The sequence below is a fragment of the Rhinoderma darwinii genome, chromosome 12 (genome assembly GCF_050947455.1).
Source record: "Rhinoderma darwinii isolate aRhiDar2 chromosome 12, aRhiDar2.hap1, whole genome shotgun sequence".
Classification (NCBI taxonomy): domain Eukaryota; kingdom Metazoa; phylum Chordata; class Amphibia; order Anura; family Rhinodermatidae; genus Rhinoderma; species Rhinoderma darwinii.
The window spans coordinates 68520705-68540509 of record NC_134698.1 but is presented as its reverse complement, the minus strand read 5'-3'; the positions used below and the strand labels follow the sequence as shown (position 1 = coordinate 68540509).

The 19805-nt window shown below is 42.5% G+C and overlaps 2 protein-coding genes across 4 annotated transcripts in view; one reads left to right on the top strand and one right to left on the bottom strand.

Moving 5' to 3' along the window:
* Nucleotides 1-19805, bottom strand: part of BRF1 (BRF1 general transcription factor IIIB subunit) — a 212668-nt gene that overhangs the window by 11711 nt on the left and 181152 nt on the right. For all 3 annotated transcript variants that reach the window (XM_075843797.1, XM_075843798.1, XM_075843796.1), the window contains exon 16: nucleotides 1312-1363. In XM_075843797.1, the coding sequence (XP_075699912.1) occupies nucleotides 1312-1363 (52 nt within the window). The remainder of the gene's footprint in view (nucleotides 1-1311; nucleotides 1364-19805) is intronic.
* BTBD6 (BTB domain containing 6) overlaps nucleotides 1-19805 on the top strand; it is a 552040-nt gene that overhangs the window by 442266 nt on the left and 89969 nt on the right. The window lies entirely within an intron of this gene.

Below are 19805 nucleotides of genomic sequence, written 5' to 3'. Positions count from 1 at the left end.
GTTCAGTGAACTATATATATACAGTAATATTCTTTTAACCTGATCCATGGTGGTCTGTATTTCCTAACTGCCCACTCTTAAAGGGGCTGTCCCATCAGGAAGACAGCGCCACCGCAGCAATCCGCACATGATTGTGTGGCACAGGGCTCCTTAAAATGAATGGGCGACCAGTGCAAAAAGCCGTTCTTTGCAGCAGCTCTCCACTCTGACTATTAGAAGGGGGTACACAGAGTAGGGAGCACCCTCTATGATGTCCATATGCTCAAATAGGTCAACTATTCTAACTATGAAAGGGATTGACCTGATAGGACTACCCCTTTAAATTTAAAGGGGTTCCATACTTCAGGATTGTTGGCATATGCCACCATGGTATTGGTGTGGGTCTTGATCGTGCACTTTGCAACTTGCCATTATTCACTTCAATGGGGCTGAACTGCAAAACTAGACAATGTACTGTATGGATGAGAGCTCTTTTGAACCTGGAAAATCACACAGTGATGATTAGAGTCCCCAGCAACCAGTACTGCACCGATTACATATTGCTGGTATATCCTAGGGTCGTCTGCTGCACATCTGTAGGGGATTTTTGCCTCAGACAATCATATCGGGGGCAGTTATGATAAGAGAACATTTAGGATTGCTATAGATACAATTCCCTAATCTACAAGCCCATATTCTAAAGCAGTAAGTTTATTTCTCAAGTTTTCAACTATGCATATAAGAGCTAATCCACAGCTTGACATACAACTCATAAGCACCAAGCCACACGTTCAGTATCATCCTGTACGTAGAAGGCCCAGGAACAGGAGAACATAAAACAATGGTTCATTTCATAAAACAATTCTTTTTAATAACAAGCAGCCAAAGGGTATTTAATATTTCACATGGGATGATTTTAGTTTTATGCATTAAATGTCATCCTTGCTGCAAGCATCTGTCACTAGAACAAGATATTCCAGGCTCGTTCTCTGCTGGGAGACTAATCAAACAGCGGGTATTCCTTATGACTGACCCAAGACTGGCATATGTGTCTGTACATGAAAGCGCTCACCAGGGGGGAACAATATCCCAGTCTCCGGCAAGTATGTTATGTATGTGTATGGAGATTCATCTATTCACAGACATTGGTGTAAGCCCACAGTAAAAGTTCTCGATGGCTTTGTATTGAGGGTATGTGAAAGCAATCTAGGACCAGATAACTGGAACCGCTCTCCTGAATGGATTGTAAACAAGACACGACTTCAGTCTCTTTTCTTTCCAGCTGTAACTTACCCTGACCTTTATTCTAATAAAATACAATCTGACAGTTACCTGTTCCAGCGCTGCCTTCTTAGTTGGTTGCGTAGAAACCAAAGGCCTTAATCTGAAAGACAAAATAGAAAGTGATCACCAGTACTCCTCAAAATTAATAAAAGATGAAGGAGAAGCGGGCTCAGCAATCTCAACATACAGCAGTATATACCGCCAGCAACAAATAATATCCACAATATTTTACAAGAATGATATCAGAAGAATTAGGATTGAAGAAACAAAACACCTACCTCCATCTCCCCCGCAGTAACTGCATACACAGAGTATAAGAAGCATTACAGTACTTTGCAGCATCTATGTTTATTTACTTTCACCCCGTTACCCTATAGCAGAGGTAGTCAACTATTCTTAGTGAAGGTCCATTAACATGGGTCTGCCGTCAGGTAAAAGTCCAAGCTGAGCACCAACAGTAAGGCTATATTCATACGGTCGGATTTGCGGCAGAAATCTGAGGCTTATCTGTTCCTGTAGATAGTGCCACGCAATGCCCCTTAAAGAGTGCCACACATAGTGCCCTTTCTAGATAGCTGCCACACAGTGCCCCCTGTAGACAATACTCCTTTTAGATAGTGCCACAGTGCCCCTGTAGATAGTTCCCTCAAACAAACGAAACAAATTTATACTTCACTAGCCCTGTTCCCATGACGAACAGCGTTGCACAGCCTCCTCAGCCACGTTAGACCTGCAGCCTATGAGCCTGCTCCGCCATAGTATTCAATTGTATTGCGTCCTGAGGATGCAGATACAATTGAATGTGGCAGGCGCCTGGGGCACCAGGCCAAAAATCTGGGCTTCTGCCCCAGATGCCCGTTGTTCGAGACGCTGGTCTGGACAACTGGCGTCCATGGTCCACGTTCGGACCGCGGTCCACCAGTTGAGGGCCCCTGCCCTATAGTGTACTTTGCAGGCTGTAATATTTCAGGTTGCCTAGCAACCACTAGGCTTGCTGTCTAGGTGACCACCATTTGAGAACATAGTGAAGGAAAATCTTTCCATAACGAAGGAGTCTCTCTCCAGGTTACACAGGCTTGTTTTAGCCGATCTACTCAAGCTGATTAGTTGCTTATAAGCAACTTTTCATTTTCACCAGTTTTGATAAATCTTCCCCAGAGTGCAGCAAATAGCGCGAGGCTTTACAGTGAAAATGGAGTATGTTAGTTGCTGCCAGGTTCACAGTAGACGCCATGACGGAGGAAACTACATGTAGGATTGCTGTGCTTTGGGAAATGTAAATAAATAAAGGCACGTACAATTTACATATCCAAATACAGGACCAATCTGCACTATGTAATATGCCACCCAATGATCCTGGTGACGTCTATGCAAAACACGGTTGTTACTTGCCAGATTCACTTTAAAGGTCACAATTTGAGAGCATGGACATCTTCTCTAATTTTCAATATTTGTAACAAGATAGGACAGGAGGTCTATAGAAGATCACGGAGATAATTAAAAGGCACAAGCCATGTACATGAGCAGAATAAAGACGTGTAACAAATTTAGATCAGGAAAACCAAAAGGACATAAAAAAAAAACCTGCATGTTTGCAGTGTATCCAATGGAGTAATTATTTTGGTATTACAGAAGTTTTCCCACTATAGGAAGTGACGTCACTTCCTCATCAGTTGGAGTCCGATGGGCAGGACCCCCACAATTCTTATAAAGAAGGGGCCTCAGTGCTTATTAGTAGCGGCGGCTACGTCACAGATTGTTTTTGCACAGTGAGCAAAGAGGTCCTCTCGGCATTTCTCCCGCTGTGCTGGGAACTACAGCACAGCTCCATTTAGTTCAATGTAGCTAGGTTGCAGTTCCCTGCAAAGCGGCGGACAGAGCAGTCCTGTGTAGAAAAAATTGTGAAATGACCAGGATTCCTTTGTTTTTTTGGATCTATCAGAAGGTTATAACATATCCTAGCAACATGCCTTAACGTTTGAAGACAATCATAATAATAATACCCCATTAACCATTTCACTGCCAAGAGATATGTAATACGTCATGACTTTAAACGCTTGCCGCGACTACTTTATAAGGGCTATTAATATCCAGAATATTCACTTTCAAATTATTGCAGGCTCAAAACTCTAGGTGCAATATTCGGGGCGCAGCAATTGTTTGCAGTTGGGGAGCAGGATGAAAAGTTTTACTCCCTCCCACACACAAAACCTAGGGAGGGAGGTGGGGAGCTGCAAGTGAGAGCAGGAAGAATGATCACAGCCTCTTATGGTCACACTCACACACACCCCCCCCCCCTGTTCAGCCTCCAGTGACCCCAGGGGGTGGAATACATGGAGTTTGTTTCATGTTATCACCCCCCCTATCCAGTCATGGAGGATATTTGTTCTCTTATTGTTACCTTTATGGGAAGTGGGTTTTTTTTCTACTAAAGCAGAGTTCACATCTGCGTCGAGCTTCCGTCATGGGTTCCGTCAGACATTTCTGTCAGAGGAACCCATGAATGGAAAGGCAAATTGAAACCATAGCTTCCGTTTGTATTACCATTGATTTCACTGGTAATGCTTCAGTCGCAAATGGCTTCCGTTTGTCTCCGTTCCATAAGGTTTCAGGTTTATTTGCGGAATCAATAGCGCAGTCAACTATGCGGATTCCGCAAAAAAACGGAAACCTTACGGAACTGAGACAAATAGAATCCATTAGCAACGGAAGCATTACCAGTGAAATGATGGCTGCAGGGACCCGGGTGACATTTTTTTTTTTGTCTGGGTCTATGCAGGGACTTGGAGTTTGTTTCAGAAAAAACGAAGCTCCGACGCCTATAAAGATATAAATTAAGAAATGAATGAACACAGAATTTCGGACGTATCTCGATTAACAAGAAAATTGTATTCAATGGTAGACATTCACTTTAGGTTTTCATTTGCAAGCTTTCTTGCTATACTATCATGAACATTTCAGACATCATTTTTGAGAGATAAATTGTTGACTTTTTTGGTAAGATCCTAAGCGAGTACACCAGGAAATCCACATATTTATCAAGATGTTAAAATAAGAATGACTCCAGAGACTTGACAGACCCTTCCCAGTTTCACCGCACAAGAACGGAGCTAGATGGCTTTTTCCCCATGTCCTGACCTTTGAGAATCGGAGCAGCTGCTGCATGGCCGCCATATGGCACCTTATCTTCCTGGCTGCCATGACTACATCTGCTGTACCAACCAACCACGCAGAGCTGGTGTGCTGTAATGTAGCAGCTTTTGGTCATTGTTCCGGGTGATAGAAGACGTCGTATAACAACTGAACAGGGCCGATCTGCAGTGAGTGATAGGCAACTCCTTTCATTATCTAGTCCATATGTTAATTTCACTTTATCGGACTTGTATAGAATCAAGAAGGAGGAAAAGGAGGGAGGAAAGAAAAGAGGAACAGATCTGTTTAACAAAGAATACTTTGAAATAGGGGAATGACTGCTATAATTTGGTAGCTATTATGGAGAAAGTAGCAGGTTGTGACAAGGCCCCTGAACAATGTAGAAAAAGGCTTTGGGAATCTCAACATTCTTGCTCTGTCAATAAGTCCATTGTAAAGGAATATATCATTACCAATAGTATAAGCTCAATTACACCATCAACTTATAATAGAGACTTCCGCGGCACGTTCTGTTACACTTGTGGATGACAGGTCTGGAGGGGATTATATGTAAATTATACAGTAGGTGTATGTATAAAATGTATAGGTATTCTTTATTCACTCAGGATTTTTTTCCCCAATAATTATTCAGTATTTCTACAGTATAGCAACAACATATTCTGCAAGCTCATTATTTAATTGCCCTATCAAGTGCACACACAGGGACAGTCTTAAGTAGTGGCGGCAGCATGTGGAGCCATGCCCGCATGCAGGGGCCAATAGCTGCACGATTGTGCCCCAGAAAATAATGCAGCCATTGGCCACTGCAAGTGAGCCGAGCCACAGCCACGTGCGGCCGCTGCTACGTGGGTCCGTACACTTAGGCTGCTTACACACACACACGCCATTTTGATGCAGGTTTTTAAGCCCAAACTAGGAGTGGATAAAAAGAGAGAAGTGGAATATTTCCTAAATACTTCCCCTCCTTGCTTAACCACACTTGGCATTGGCTTCAAAGCGGCACGTGTGAAACCACTATAAGGAACCTTGTACGGGTAGCGTAAATGCCGATGAGCCCACTCCATGCTCGCTTTTCCCGACTATGATGTACAGTTATATGTCAGGAAGGGGTTACTGGAAAAGTGAAAATCCACATTTTCTCCTGCGAAATAGCTGCATTTTTGCCGCAAAAATCGCAATTAGAAAAAAGGAACATACTTACCTCTGCTGGCACTCCCGTAGTGACACCTCCCTGATCCCCACAGGCTGCAGCTGCACAAGGTACAAGATGTCTTCCCAGGAGGCCAGCTCAACAGAGACCAACCAATGGGAGCAGGGATGCGTCGCTAACGGAGCACCAGGGGAGACGAGTATGGTCTTTTCCACAGCGTCAAACCAGGCTGAACATCTGCACCAAATCAAGCACGAAAAAGCACATTTTTCTACTGAATCTGAGTTTTCCGCAGCAAATCCCACTCATTTACCAGGGTGTATTCACATGTGCAGGTATTGATCAGGTTTTTGCATGCAATTTTCAAAGCCAAAACATGTGTGGATAATAAAGGAAGAAAAAGTATAAGGCTGTTTTTTTGGCTCGATTTTGGGAAAATCGTGGCAAAAAAAATCTGCAAATTGACTTAAAGGACAGACACTTATTTGAATCCACTTTTGGCTTTGGGTTCAAAAACGACATCAAAACTGAACAAAACCTGCATATGTGAATACACCCTAAAATGTCACGTTACTTTCTATTTCCCCACCTGATCTTACAACAGACGTGGAGGGGTTCAGGGAGAACGCTGGGCTGTACACGTGACATAGCAACCGTATGACGTCCGAGGAGTGTCGCGCATGAGACCTTCTGTTAACCCCTTCAAAGCTCAGACTGACATGTTACCTGGTAAGGGTCAGTCCAAACTGAATTTTTTTGGCGCTGATTTTAACACCGAAACCGCGTCAGAATCAGCGACCCCCCCCCCCCAAAAAAGGCAGAGGTGTTTTTTTTTTCCCGGATGTCTTCTGGCCGCTTGTGGGAAAAAAAGCAGAACGTCCTTTCTTGCCACAGTTTCCGCTTCTGCCTTCCCATTAAAATCAGTGGGAGCCAGAAATAACCTGCGGAGCTCGTTTAGGAGTGTTTTTCACAGTATTTTTTTACCACGGCTCTTGCATTAGCTTCAAACGCCACAGGCGAAAAAAACTGCGAAAAAAAGGGCAGTAGTTCAAAATTCCTTAAGAAATTCTGGGAGGCAGATTTTTTTCTGCCTGCAAAAAAAACTCAGTGTTAACAGGGACTTAGGTCCCATGCACATGACCGTCGTTTTTATCTGTAATAACGGATGAAATTGCGGACCCATTCATTTCTATTGGCCACGGACACCGTATATTTACGGATGTTTGTCCCGAGCCGTAGAAATGATCTGCAAAATATAGAACATGTCCTATTCTTGTCCGCAATTGCAGCACGGACTCGCACATAGAAGTCTATGGACGCTTCCGCAACGGTTGATAGCTACGGATTTGTATCTGTAGCCGTCGGATCCGTATTTGACGGACAGTAAAAACCCTTTACGGTCATGTGCATGAGACCTTAGTGTTCATTTACCATTGGAATATTTTGACACTTAGGACAATATTTTGAAAACTAGTAATATTGGTCAATATATAAATTATACAGGTTCTTTATTGCTGCAGGGGAAAGTTATAAACATTGTGCACTTTTGACACTTACTGTACTCATATAGGATGCCTGTAATAAATACCGCTGGTATCACAGCTGCCATAAGAGCAATACTTTATAGACTGAATACAATTCAAACTATAATCTGCTTTCCATAAAATTGAACTGGAGTCTAGAGAACCAATTATTTGCAGGCGGTGTATGATTTATGCTCTATAAAGCTTCTTTTCATGAATAGATGAGTTTATTAGAACTAGTTCATTCAGAAGCCATTTACTAGTAATTTTGCGAGGCTATTCAGCTGCATCTAATGAAAATGTGATCACTAGTGGGCAATGCTTCGTTAATGTTTACGGATGGGAATTTACATTCAAGTACACAAACAGTCACGTTAAACATACTGTCCAACCTTTTGCAAGCTGATGTTATAGAGCAGGAGGAGCTGTTCATTTTGATACACTATATGGCCAAAAGTATGTGGAAACCCCTAATGCATCATGCACATGACAGTGTGAGCCGGCCGAGGTTCCGTCAGTGATCCGGGGAAAGATAAGACATGTCCTATCTTTCCACGGATCGGAGAATCGGGTCCGTTTACACGGACCCGATTCACTCGCTAAATTGAATGGGTCTGTGGAAACTATCGGGTGTCACTCAGATGTCGTGAAAAGCGGCCCGGTCGTGAGCAATTGGCATAAAGCTGGATTTACACTATGCATTTTTGTTGCATTTTATTTTGTTTTGGTACATAAACTCCCATGTATCCAAATAAGAGTTCATCAACCAAAACAAAAAAAAATGCATGTCAATAAAATGAAACAATGCACAGTGTATGGGGGCAGGCGACAATCCCCCAGCTGTGGACGTGTCTGGCAGTGCCTTTTCACTCTCCCCATTGAAATAAGCATGCATGCTCGGCAGAGCACTCACCATCTAATGTGTAAGACCATCTTTAATAATAATAATCAGGCTGCATCACCGCTGTGGCAGGTGCCAGATGTCACCATGAAGCAATAACCTGAATGCTATTGATGACACTCTACCAAGCCCTGGTGTGTGTGCCCATTATAAGCTCTTTAGAATAGCCATTGAGGGGAGATTTATCAATGCACCAATGGTCTAGCACATATGCATTGAAGATGGCGTTGATACCAACAATTTATTAATTAACTAAAATGTCCAGAGATTTTTTTTTTCTCAAACTTTCAGCAAAGCTCCATATGCAGCTAACTTTTCTCCAGCAACAGATCCTTGGACAGACAAGAAGCAAGTCAGTGCAGGTTACAAAAAGTAGTGATCTGACGGTTTGCTTCGAGCAACTGCTCCCCTAGTGTTTTTTTTTACTAAGCACTAAATATTTATAATCAGCAGAAATAATCTTTAGACTATGAACGTCTCTGTCTTCTCTTCTACCGCCGGTCACTTATGTACACGATTATATAATACAACATAAGCTACTTTACCAGCTGGAAAATAAGTTTGGGAAAAAATATCATGCTGGGTCCCACAGCATTTTAAAATGAGGTAACCGCAGGCCCATATGCTCCGCATAATCACAGCCGTTTACAGCTATAAAAGTCTGAGGGGAAAAACCACGTGATCGGAACAAGCATGGTATTCAATATCAAAAATTACATTTCCATTACAAAGTAGAGCAGAAGCTCATCCTAAGACGAGCTTGGCTGTAAAATAGAATCATCCTAGGAAGATACTAAAAGGAAGTGTCCACGTCTGCCCAAGTTTTTGTTAATATGAATAGAAAATGTTCTGGAAGTGGATCTCCAGGATCACTTATTTGCCTGATAATCTACCTCATAATCATGTTTTTACTGCTTGTAGTTTCTAATCATTCTATCCTTGCTGCAATGGAAATGCCCGGATGTCCTCATAAGCTTGTACTTCTACACAACAGCCAATCTGATCCAGCAGAACTGCATTGTAAGAACAGATCAGCAGTAAGTGCCTCTGAAGAGTAACAGACTACCTCAGCCTGCCTTCAGACAATGTAGCTAAGATGTAGTCACTCATAGTTGTGCGCCAATGGAGAAGAGCTAAAAAGTAACAGACGGAGAAAATAAAAAGCAGGCGAATACGAGGCAAACGTAGCAACTTCTAGAAGGTTTGATGAATGTTCCAACGATGCACAAGAGGCACAGAAGGCCTCGTTGACATCTGCGTTGGAGGCTCAGTTAGGGGCCTCCTTCGCAGATCTGGCCGAGACTACCGAAAACAATAGCACAGCATGCTGTGCTATTGTTTCCTGTAAAACCACGCACACCCCAACGGAAACCTGGCGGAACCCATTAAGGTCAACGGTGCAACAGAATGGTCGCTTCCGGTTTTCCCTTGTTCTGCTCCTCTGATGGAGCAGAAAAATGGAAAGGCCCGACCCATGTGTGAACTCTGCCTTTGTGCTAATTCAGACGAACTTATAAATTGTCTGTGTGATTAACGTTTTTTTTTTAACAGCCGTCACACGGCTGCATGTATTTCTATGGGGCTGTTCACACGGCCGTTGTTTTAACGGACCGTGTGAAAGGGCCCGTGTAAAAAAAGGACATGTCCTATTTTTGTCCAGTTTCACGGATCCCTCAATAGACTCAAGGCCGATATCACACACGTTCGTCTGAATAAAGCTACAGGCACAACATTAGTAGTTGCAACCAAGATATCTTCCTACCTGTGGCTAGTCTATTATAAAATGCTCCTTACACAGGGGTAGATTATGTGTTAAATCCCAAAGAATTACTATCAGCAGTAGCAGCTGCTCCGGTTGACCATGACCTGGCATATACCCCGCAAGTGTGACCACGAATGACCCATAACCCAGCTGCCATCTACCAGCACTTTCAATGTGCTTCAAATGCATCTACCTGCAGACAAAACACCACGGATATGTCACGTATGGAAACAGGGGCTATATTTTGAAATAAATCATGTATACACAACAGAATAAAAGGAGGTCACTCAAACATGGTTATAATTTAGATTTCAGAATTTTAATATTCTATGCTAATGCTTAGCCTGGGGAAACCTAAGCTGCCACGCTGCATATATTTCCATGTTCTCGTCAGATTACCATTTCCTGACTATAGGTAAAATACTTTATATAATAACCCTCAGAGCTTTATTCCATAAGCAATATTACCACGAGTATTATTTTCATGTAACGCTTTAGCATTCTGTGCGGCCATGTGTGTGTGTAATGCAATATCAAAAAAACAAACCCATTGCAGCTACCATGTCAGGGGAAACGGATCCATCATAGCTGTCACGGCAGGTATTCCCTCTATGGGATATCCTCAAATCATGTCCTGTTCAGGGGGGCTTGAGGACTGGAGTCGAGAAACATTGCCAGCATATAAAAGTAGATTTCCAAAGGTGAACTTGATTGTATTTCACTTAAAGGGGTTTTCCCATGAAGGACATTTATGACATATCCATAGGATATGTCAGATAGATGCGGGTCCCACCTCTGGGACCTGCACCTAGCTCTAGAACGGGGCCCCCTAAACACCGTTCTAGCTTTGTGTGCTAACGCTGCCTCCCGGCCACTTACCGATTATATGGTTGGGAGTTACAAAAACAGCGTAACTCGCTGAGCTATGCTGTTTCCGTAACTCCCATAGAACTGAATAGTAGTTACGGAAACAGCGTAGCTCGCATGCTACGTTGCTTCTGTAGCGGTCATTCACTACTATGAGAGTTACTGAAACAGCGTAGCTTAGCGAGTTACGCTGTTTCCGTAACTCTCGACAATGTAGTCAGTAAGTGGCCGGGGGGCAGCAAAGATAGAACGGGGTTTAGGGGGCCCCAATCTAGACATAGGTGCAGATCCCAGAGGTGGGACCCACATCTATCTGACATATCCTGTGAAGTCCAAATACAATGTCAGCCGCACAGCCTTGTGAATCATGGATGGGTGTAATCTACATTACAGCGCCGATCACATCATGTACAAGATAGGCCACTTACAATGTGGTGACAGAGCCTCTTTAAAGGAATTATCAATTTTCTCGATAAGTTACAATCAGTATTTCTAGGGATGCTCCAGAACCTAAAAGTATTGTGTAGATAGTTTGCAGTACTTTAAAAGATATAAGAAAACGAAACCTACGGATATAACTGCCCTAAGCCTGGAATCACGCATTCAGTTTTCGTGGCAGTTTTTTGAGCCATACACGGATGCTTTTACTTTCTTTTGTATCCGCTCTGTCTTTCCATTATACTTTTGCTTCTTTTTGGATCAACTCTTTGCTTTGGCTCAAAAAACGGCATTAAATACAGCCACAAATACAGAATGTGCGATTCCAGCCTAAAACTTGATGATGAGGCTAACGGGTCACAGACACTGATCCCGGTCTGTAGAAATCATACATTTACACTGAAGTTAAAAATCCAATAGAGTGGGTATGTGGGTTACATGCACTGAGCACAAAGTCTACATTGTGCGGAGGAAGTCTTGGCAAAGTTAAAGGCTGTAAACATGTTAGAACACCTTGAAGGTTTGTACAATTCTAATTAAAAGGGATGTTGCCCAACATATTTTCTCGCTAGTGGGACATGAAGTAATAACGCCCACGTTGGGCGTGTTACAGAGCGGTCATGGGCGAAGTAAACAAACTCCACTCTGAAAAACATTTGTTTTCAAAGAGGTTCTCCGCGACATAAATCTGATTAGTTCGTAGGGGATGAAGTGTAGTATGAGCACTGCCAAGCCATTTACTATATCAACCTTGAGCTAAAGTCCAATGTATTAGACTTGTTGCTACGTACGGTTGGACAGTGGAGCCCTAGCAACCATTCTGTCGCCATAGACTTTATCAAACATGTATTGGCATTATGTTATCACCATCTCAACCTCCAAAAATTTCTAAACATAAATCCAAAGGTAGAGAATCTTATGGATACATTTTTTTATTCCACCGATTTTTAGAGATAATGACAATTTTCACTCAGAATAAAAAAAATAATAAAAAATTAATTTGGATTATACCATATATCCCTATAATAAAACTGTAGCAATGTTCAGAATATGGCCACATTCAGACGTAGCAGATTTTTGGTACAATTTACAATGCATGTGGATTGGGTTTCCAAAACCCCATTTACATGTACCGAGAAAAATCCATTTGGATTTCAGGGCAAGATTTTCTTTAAATCCACATCATTGTCAAATATTTTACAAAATTGTCAGATTTGCACTGTGATACCAACTGCAAAACCAGCTGAAGAACTCTGCCATGCTGAACCGACTTTAAAGGGGTTGTCCAGGCATGGGGTGGTTTTTCATACGGATGACCTTCAGCATATGATCGGTGGGGGTCCGAGACCCAGACCCCACACCGATCAGCTGTTCTGGCTGCCTCTGGACACCAGATGTAATGCAGTGGTCGGTGCTGGAAGCAGATGGCTCTGGTCACATTATAGCGGCCATGCTGGGTTACTGCAGCTCTGCTCCAATTCACTTGAATAAGAACAGAGTAGCAGTACTGCAGCATGGCCGCTATACTGTGACCAGAGCCATCTGCTTCCACACCGACCACTGCATTACATCTGGTGTCCAGAGGCAGCCAGAACAGCTGATTGGTGCGGGGTCTGGGTGTCGGACCCCCACCGATCTTTTACTCATGACCTATTCTGTGGATAGATCATCAGTATGAAGAACCCGCCCCATGCCTGGACAACCCCTTTAAGTTGTAATCTGATCTGAGACTGGCGCAATATAGATCACCACCTTTCCAGGGACAATGGCTACCTCTATGGTACATACACCCTTTGTTGGGCCCAAGAAAGCAAACAAGTTAAAGGTGTTCCCTCATGACAGACATCACTAGGATATGCCATCAACGTTCGATCGATGGAGGTACGACCCATGTGACCCGCGCTGATCGCTAGAATGAAGTAGCAGCAGTTTTAGATTTTTTTGGGAGTCTGCACGTCCGCCTATTATTAGTCAATGGCTGACCATGCGTCCTCCAAAAAAAGCGGAGTGTAGACACAGGCATGGTGCTTTCCCAGTGCTGCTGCCACTTTGTTCTAGCAATCAGCGGGGGTCACAGAAATCTGATCCACACAACTTGGATATTGATGGCATAGCCTAGCAATGTGCCATCAATGTCTGTCATGGGACCAACTTTAATTTAAGAAAGATTCTGGTCCCTATTTCATCAGGAGTTTATCATATACAACACCCCTTCATATTCCCAGTCATGGATGAAGCTTTCAAGACCATACAGCAGTTCACACATTGGAAGAATAGATAATCCAGTAACTAATGTTTCCTGCAGTCATTGAAACCTGAACTAGATTTATACATTTGACATTTAAGGTTACGTAGGACATGACTTTATTACTCATAAGTAAATGTGTAACATTTATGTTTTGCGGCTTCGATTTTACGGATATTTTTCAGAAAGCGGCGACCTGCAGTACGTGGATTTTATGTTGGCACAATTAGTGCTCCACATACCCTGCAAATGTCAAGCTAATAGGATAAGTATTTAATGCCTGACTTAGAAAAAACAAACAAATCACATCATCAGAAAACAGACACATAATGAAATCACTGAATATTCGCTGCAGGCAAGTTTGACTGCTGCTTACCCAAGAGCAAGGAACCGTTCTGAAGACGACGGGTGGGGACAAGCATATCCCCTGGACTTGGAATCTGGTAACACCGACAAACTGATCTACAAATGTTCATCAGAAGGCTTTCATTATACATTAATATTTAATATAAACGATTCACAAACATTTCCGCTTTTACAGCTAGCTGTGGCATTTTTGAAATTACCAGGTGTCTAGCATAGTGGGATTACAACATAGACCCCGCAACATCTGCTACTGGGGGTAGTTACACAGCTTCCCTAGACTCCATATAGACGCAAATTCATCTAGTTATGCAGCAAATAACTTACTAGAGGATGTATCACTGCTTGCATAGACACACTTTTCCATTATGCAGTATGGGAAAGCCGGTCGCAACCCGTACATAAATGCATGGTCAGCTAATTGTAGTCACAGGGCAACCACGCAGTTTCTAAAAACGGTGTCTCTAGGTGGCACAGCGCTATCCTAACCCTTGGAATATCCCAGCACTTAGCCATCAATGTGTTTACTAAAACTCCTCCTATAAAGGAATTGTCCTCGTTGGGAGGTGCCCCGACATTGGACATTCTTCTGCGCCTAGAGCACCCATGTCTGGTTATGAAGGTTTAATAACTCTCAAGGGTTAATAAAAAACAAAAACCTCTTATATTATGGGATTTTGGGGCCTCTCTCTAACTATACCCCGTCCTGCATGTTATTTGCTATGATTTCACAGATTGACAAGCGATCTGATGAGATGAACTAAACAATTTTCTGGCTCATCTGGCCGGTGGCAGGAAGCCGACACAAAGCTTGTAATATCCAGCGAGTGTGAGGCCATGGTACAAGTGTGGCCGCCCTTCTGCCAGATGGTTGTTAGGAGGCCGAAATGGAAAGACAGAAGCAGAAATAAAACTGTCACATCCAATCAGTCATAGAGGCCGTGTCATCAATACAGGACCAGGTAACGCAGGCAGAGTTTATCCACAGACACTCAGGTTATAAATATCAGCCACACACATTTATTGTCTACTACTCTCAAAATAATGTACAGCTCAATAACAGCATTTCATGGCAGCTCAGATTATTATGAACTGCTGTAATGTTACAGGAAAACCTAAATGCAATTTTCACACAGAAGAGCTGTTCTAATGTACTGGTTTGACCGAGGGAGACCTTAAAGCGCACGTGACACCTACCATATAGCCCGCCATTTTATGGGACTAATCAAGAGGACACATCACTACCAGGGACCTTTATTAAAGGAGTTGTCTGGTTTCAAAACCTATTTTCAGATAACCTAACATAGGTTATTCTGGGTTAAAGGGAAGTCCTTCGTTCAGGATCTCCATCACTTACCACGACAGAAAGCAGCTACAAAGAGTCAATCGCTCTTTCTGGAGAATCCAGCACATCCGTCCATTATATGGACAGTACGTTGATTTTATTGAGCTCTGTGTAATGCTTCATTTGCCCTGTGGTGGTGCTGCAGGGAAAATAAACACTTTCTGCTAGGTGCCCCCTACATTACTGCTGATCGCTGGAGGCCTCAGCGGCAGGACACCTTGAGATCAGCTTATTTTTTGCAACCCTTCTAACAAAAAGGAATTGTCCAAAGCGAACAACTTTAAAGGACAGAGAAGCAGCAAAGGCTTTTTGTATCCCTTTACAAAAAGTTACAGAAGCTTTTAATACTTAAAGCGACCCTCCAGTCACAGGACAAAATTTTAAAAATAAGGGGGGTATATGGAGTTATATTACCTGTTGCCCATGTGCCATGGATACGCAGCATTGTGGTCCCCTCTGTGTTGTGCCAAAATGGCCAAAGCACTTCACAGAGTCCAATACACTACTTTTGTTCTTGGTTTGGCCAGAACTACTCACGTGAACAGCTCTCGCCAATCCGAGAACAGTGGGAGTGTCTCAGACTCCTAGTCTAAGAATCACTGCAGCCATGTTGGGGCAACACAGAGGGGACCCCAAAGCGGCGGATCCATGGCAGAGGGGCACAACTGGAGGGCACCAGGTAATATAACTCCATATACCCAGTCATATTTAAAACGTTGTTGCAGGATCGGAGGGTTGCTTTAATAATTAACATATAACCATCTCTCTCATAAAATGGTCACCCATAAATATAAGACACAATCATCTTTTCCATCAAATTATAAAAAATTCCATATGGCTGTTTCTTGGTTTTCTGTTTCTTAGAAAGTTGGGTAACAATTATAGCAGCTGCTATTGCTGCTCCACAAAGTTTGTCGTCCAGCTTTCCTAAACTTCTGAAAGGCAAATCTGCCTAGTTATACAATACAGAAGCAGGGGACAGCACTACTGCAGATCTGCTATTCAGGATTTCAGTAGATTTACAGTTGCAAGAACAAAATATAAGTGAACCCTTTCGGCCTCGTGCCCACTTCAGATTTTTCCTTTAGGGTGCTATCCGTTTTTGTCACTAATGGCACCCTGAATCCATTAATTTCAATGGGCCCATGCACACTTCCGTTATTTTGACTGATCCGTTGTTCCGCTGTGTCAAAAGTAGAGCATGTCCTACTTTGGTCAGCGATTCCGTGACCGCGGGGCCCATAGAAGTCAATGGGTCCGTTTTTGACGGATCCGTTGCCCTAGCAACGGCAAGGCGTGCCAAAGTTCACAGACTGGGACATGTGACAAGTTCAAATAAAGTTCAATACCTTCCGTTTCCTTAACGGAAACACGGAAGCGAAACGGAAGCACAACGTCCGTTTAAAACGGAAACACGGAACGGATACGGAGTACACACGGAAACCACACGGATACCAAAACGGACAGACGGATCCGTCAAAAATGGTGATGGAAGTGTGCATGAGGCCTGGATTTCTGCATAAAACGTGGTCTTATTATTATCTAAGTCACAATTCTAGACAGAAACAATCTAACTAAACTAATAACACACACACACACACACACACACACACACACACACACACACACACACACACACACCTACTGTTCATGTCTTTTCATTGACTAAACATCCACAATGCAAGGAGAAAAAGTAAGTGAACCCTTAAATTTATTACCCTGTAGATCCATCTTTAGCCACAATTAGCTTCAGCAAATGTTTCCTGTAGCTGCACATAAGATTTGCACATTGTTGAGAAGGAATTTTGGACCATCCTCTGCAAATGTGTTTCAGGTCATCAATATTTCTGGGATGCCTTGCGTGTACAGCCCTCTTCAGGCCATGCTAGTCTCTCGATAGGGTTAAGGTAACGTATTTGGCCATTCCAAAACATAAATCATCATCTTTTTCAACCATTCTTTAGTTGCTTTACTTGTGCACTTTGGCTCATTGTCTTGTTGCATCACCCAACGTCTCTTCAGCTTGAGGTCATGGACGGTTGCCCTTAAATTCTCCTGTAAAATGTTTTGATACACCTTAATGATAGCGAGGTCTCCAGGCCCTGAGTCCGCAAAGCAGCTCCAAACCATGATGATCCCTCCACTATGATTCAGTTTGGATGAGGTATTGGTGTTGGTGTGCAGTGTTTTTATTCCTCAAAACATAGCCTTATGCATTTCTGATAAAAAGTTCAAATTTTGTTCCATCTGTACATAGAACACTTTCCCATAAGCATTGTGAACAGAGGTTTTTGCAGTTTTTACAGACTTCTAAGTCTTTTGCTGTTACCCATAAGTGCTTTCTCACATCTTTCGGGATTGGCTGTTGTGCTCTTGGAGCGCTCTTAACAGGACGCCCACTCCTAGGGAGAGTAGCAACAGTCCCGAATTTACTCCATTTGTAGACAATTTGTCTCTAACTGTGGATTGATGTACATGTAGGTCTTCAGCAATGCTTTTGTATACTTTTTCAGATTTGTGTCCCTATAACATGTCTTCTGAGGTCTTCTTAAAGTTGTTTGTCATGAAGCATGGTTCACACTAACAAATCTTTCTTAACAAGAACAAATTTGTCAGTAACCAGTCTTTGTGAGCACCTATTTAATGGCCAAAGCACTTGTGAAAACCACACTTACAATCTCACCTTCTTAACTGAAACATCTTTTGCCAATTAGCGCGTGAAGTCGTTATTAACCCAGAGGTTCACTTACTTTTTCTCCTTGCATTGTGAATGTTTACTCAATGTGCTCAATAAAAGACATGAATAGTACGTGTGTGTGTGTGTGTGTGTGTGTGTGTGTGTGTGTGTGTGTAAGTGTGTGTGTGTAAGTGTGTGTGCGCGTGTGTGTGTGTGTGCGTGCGTGCTTGTGCTAGTTGTTATTGTTTTGGTCTATATTTGTGACTTGGATAATAATAATAAAATAATAAAGACCATATTTTATTAGTAATCAATGCAGAAATCCAGGTAATTCCAAAGGGTTCACTTACTTTTTCTTGCAGCTGTAGGTGCCATGGAGTGGATGTAGTTTCCACCATATTGCTTATCACTAAGATTTCTTTAAAAAAAAAAAGCTAAAACTATGAAATGGATGAAAAGATACAGTTGACAGAAGAAAGTTGTATAAAAGCATTCCGCACTAAACCTGGGTCAGTTCATTTATGACAGAACGTTAAAGTGCACCTCCACTTGTGTGCTCCCCCCTCGGGTGGAGAGATGCCCCTGCTTGCTGGGCAGTACAGTTGCCATTACCACCGTACGACGCTCGCAGAGTATCGTGCATGTGTTCAATTCTAATAAGTACGATACTCAGTGTCCTATGGTTGGCACAGCAGCTGTACTGCCCAGCAAGCAGGAGCATCTCTCCGCGGTCGATGTCTGGTCGGGCAGGGGAACACAACACTTTAAGCTATTAAATCGTCAATTATTTTAATTGCAAGATGTTTTTCTCCTGAAGTGTTTTTAATTGAAGGTACATTTTCGGAGCATTCCCAGTTTTCTTTGGGACGAAGCAGACATCTGCTAATTACAGCGTCTTCACATTGTTTCCCAGCCCTCTATGTTCCATACAGCATTTCACTTCTCCTGACCCTCCCATGTTTCTTCATCCATAATGATCGGATGTGTGTGCGTTCCAGGGACTGAAATGATCCCAGCTGCACGGTTATCATATGGAGAATTATGAACATTTCGCTGCACTAAGTAATCTATCAAATAACTTTTGTTACGCCATTTAAGTGTCCAAAAATAACCTATAATGAACGCGCGGTATGAAACGACGCTCACTTTGAAGCGGGGGAAGTTTTAAAGTGACATTTGGTGTGAGGTAAGGCCTGTGCATTGTACAACTGCCAGGAATTACAAATGCCGACGTAACACCGACATTGCAGAGCAGATTGCGTATCCGGATGTATCTTTTTGGATTAGTTATACAACACATTCTCCATTGACACATAAGAAAAGGAATGAAATTGCGCAATTGCTCTTTTTACTGAAACTAATTACATTATCAGACGTACATCACCTTTGGGGTTCCCTATTCTTACAGATGATAGAATGCCCCCTGCAGATACTCGGAGAAGCACCATTATTGCACTGTCTGAGACTTTGCCGGCGGTCAGACCCACTTTTCACCAGTTCAGATCTAAGGTTCTTAAGCAGTACTGTTTAGTAGAAGTACTCGACCGATAGATGGAGTAAGGCCTGATATTTTCTTCAACCAAGGGAAAAAAAAAATTATAAAAAGGCATCACCTCTGTATTTTGGCTGCAATACCTGAACCACCGTGGTTCTTTTGATCCGATCTTAGATCACCATATACTTACATCAAACGGTCATACTGTACTGTAACACCAGTAAATAATATAATTTTCAATATACAAATAATAGCGTTTGTCTGCTGAAACTATAATACCCATTTAAAGACATATAGAAGAATTGTTATTGTAGCGATATCTCAAACTAGACGGTCAACTACTGGAGATCACGCCATATATAAATGGGCCATAAAGGGGTTGTACGAGATTAAAAAAATATGGCTACTTCCTTCCAGAAAAAGCGACACACACGTCCATTCATGAGAACTGGGTCAACAATTGCCAGATCTTGAAATGAGAAATATTTATTTAAAAATATAAAAGATTTCCGGTTCCGGCACACATAGCTTGCAGATAATGGGTTAAACATAAGTAATGTTAAAAAAATTGGCTTTTTCTCTTTACGCTACTGATCCATGAAAAGAAATCTACTGTGATCACA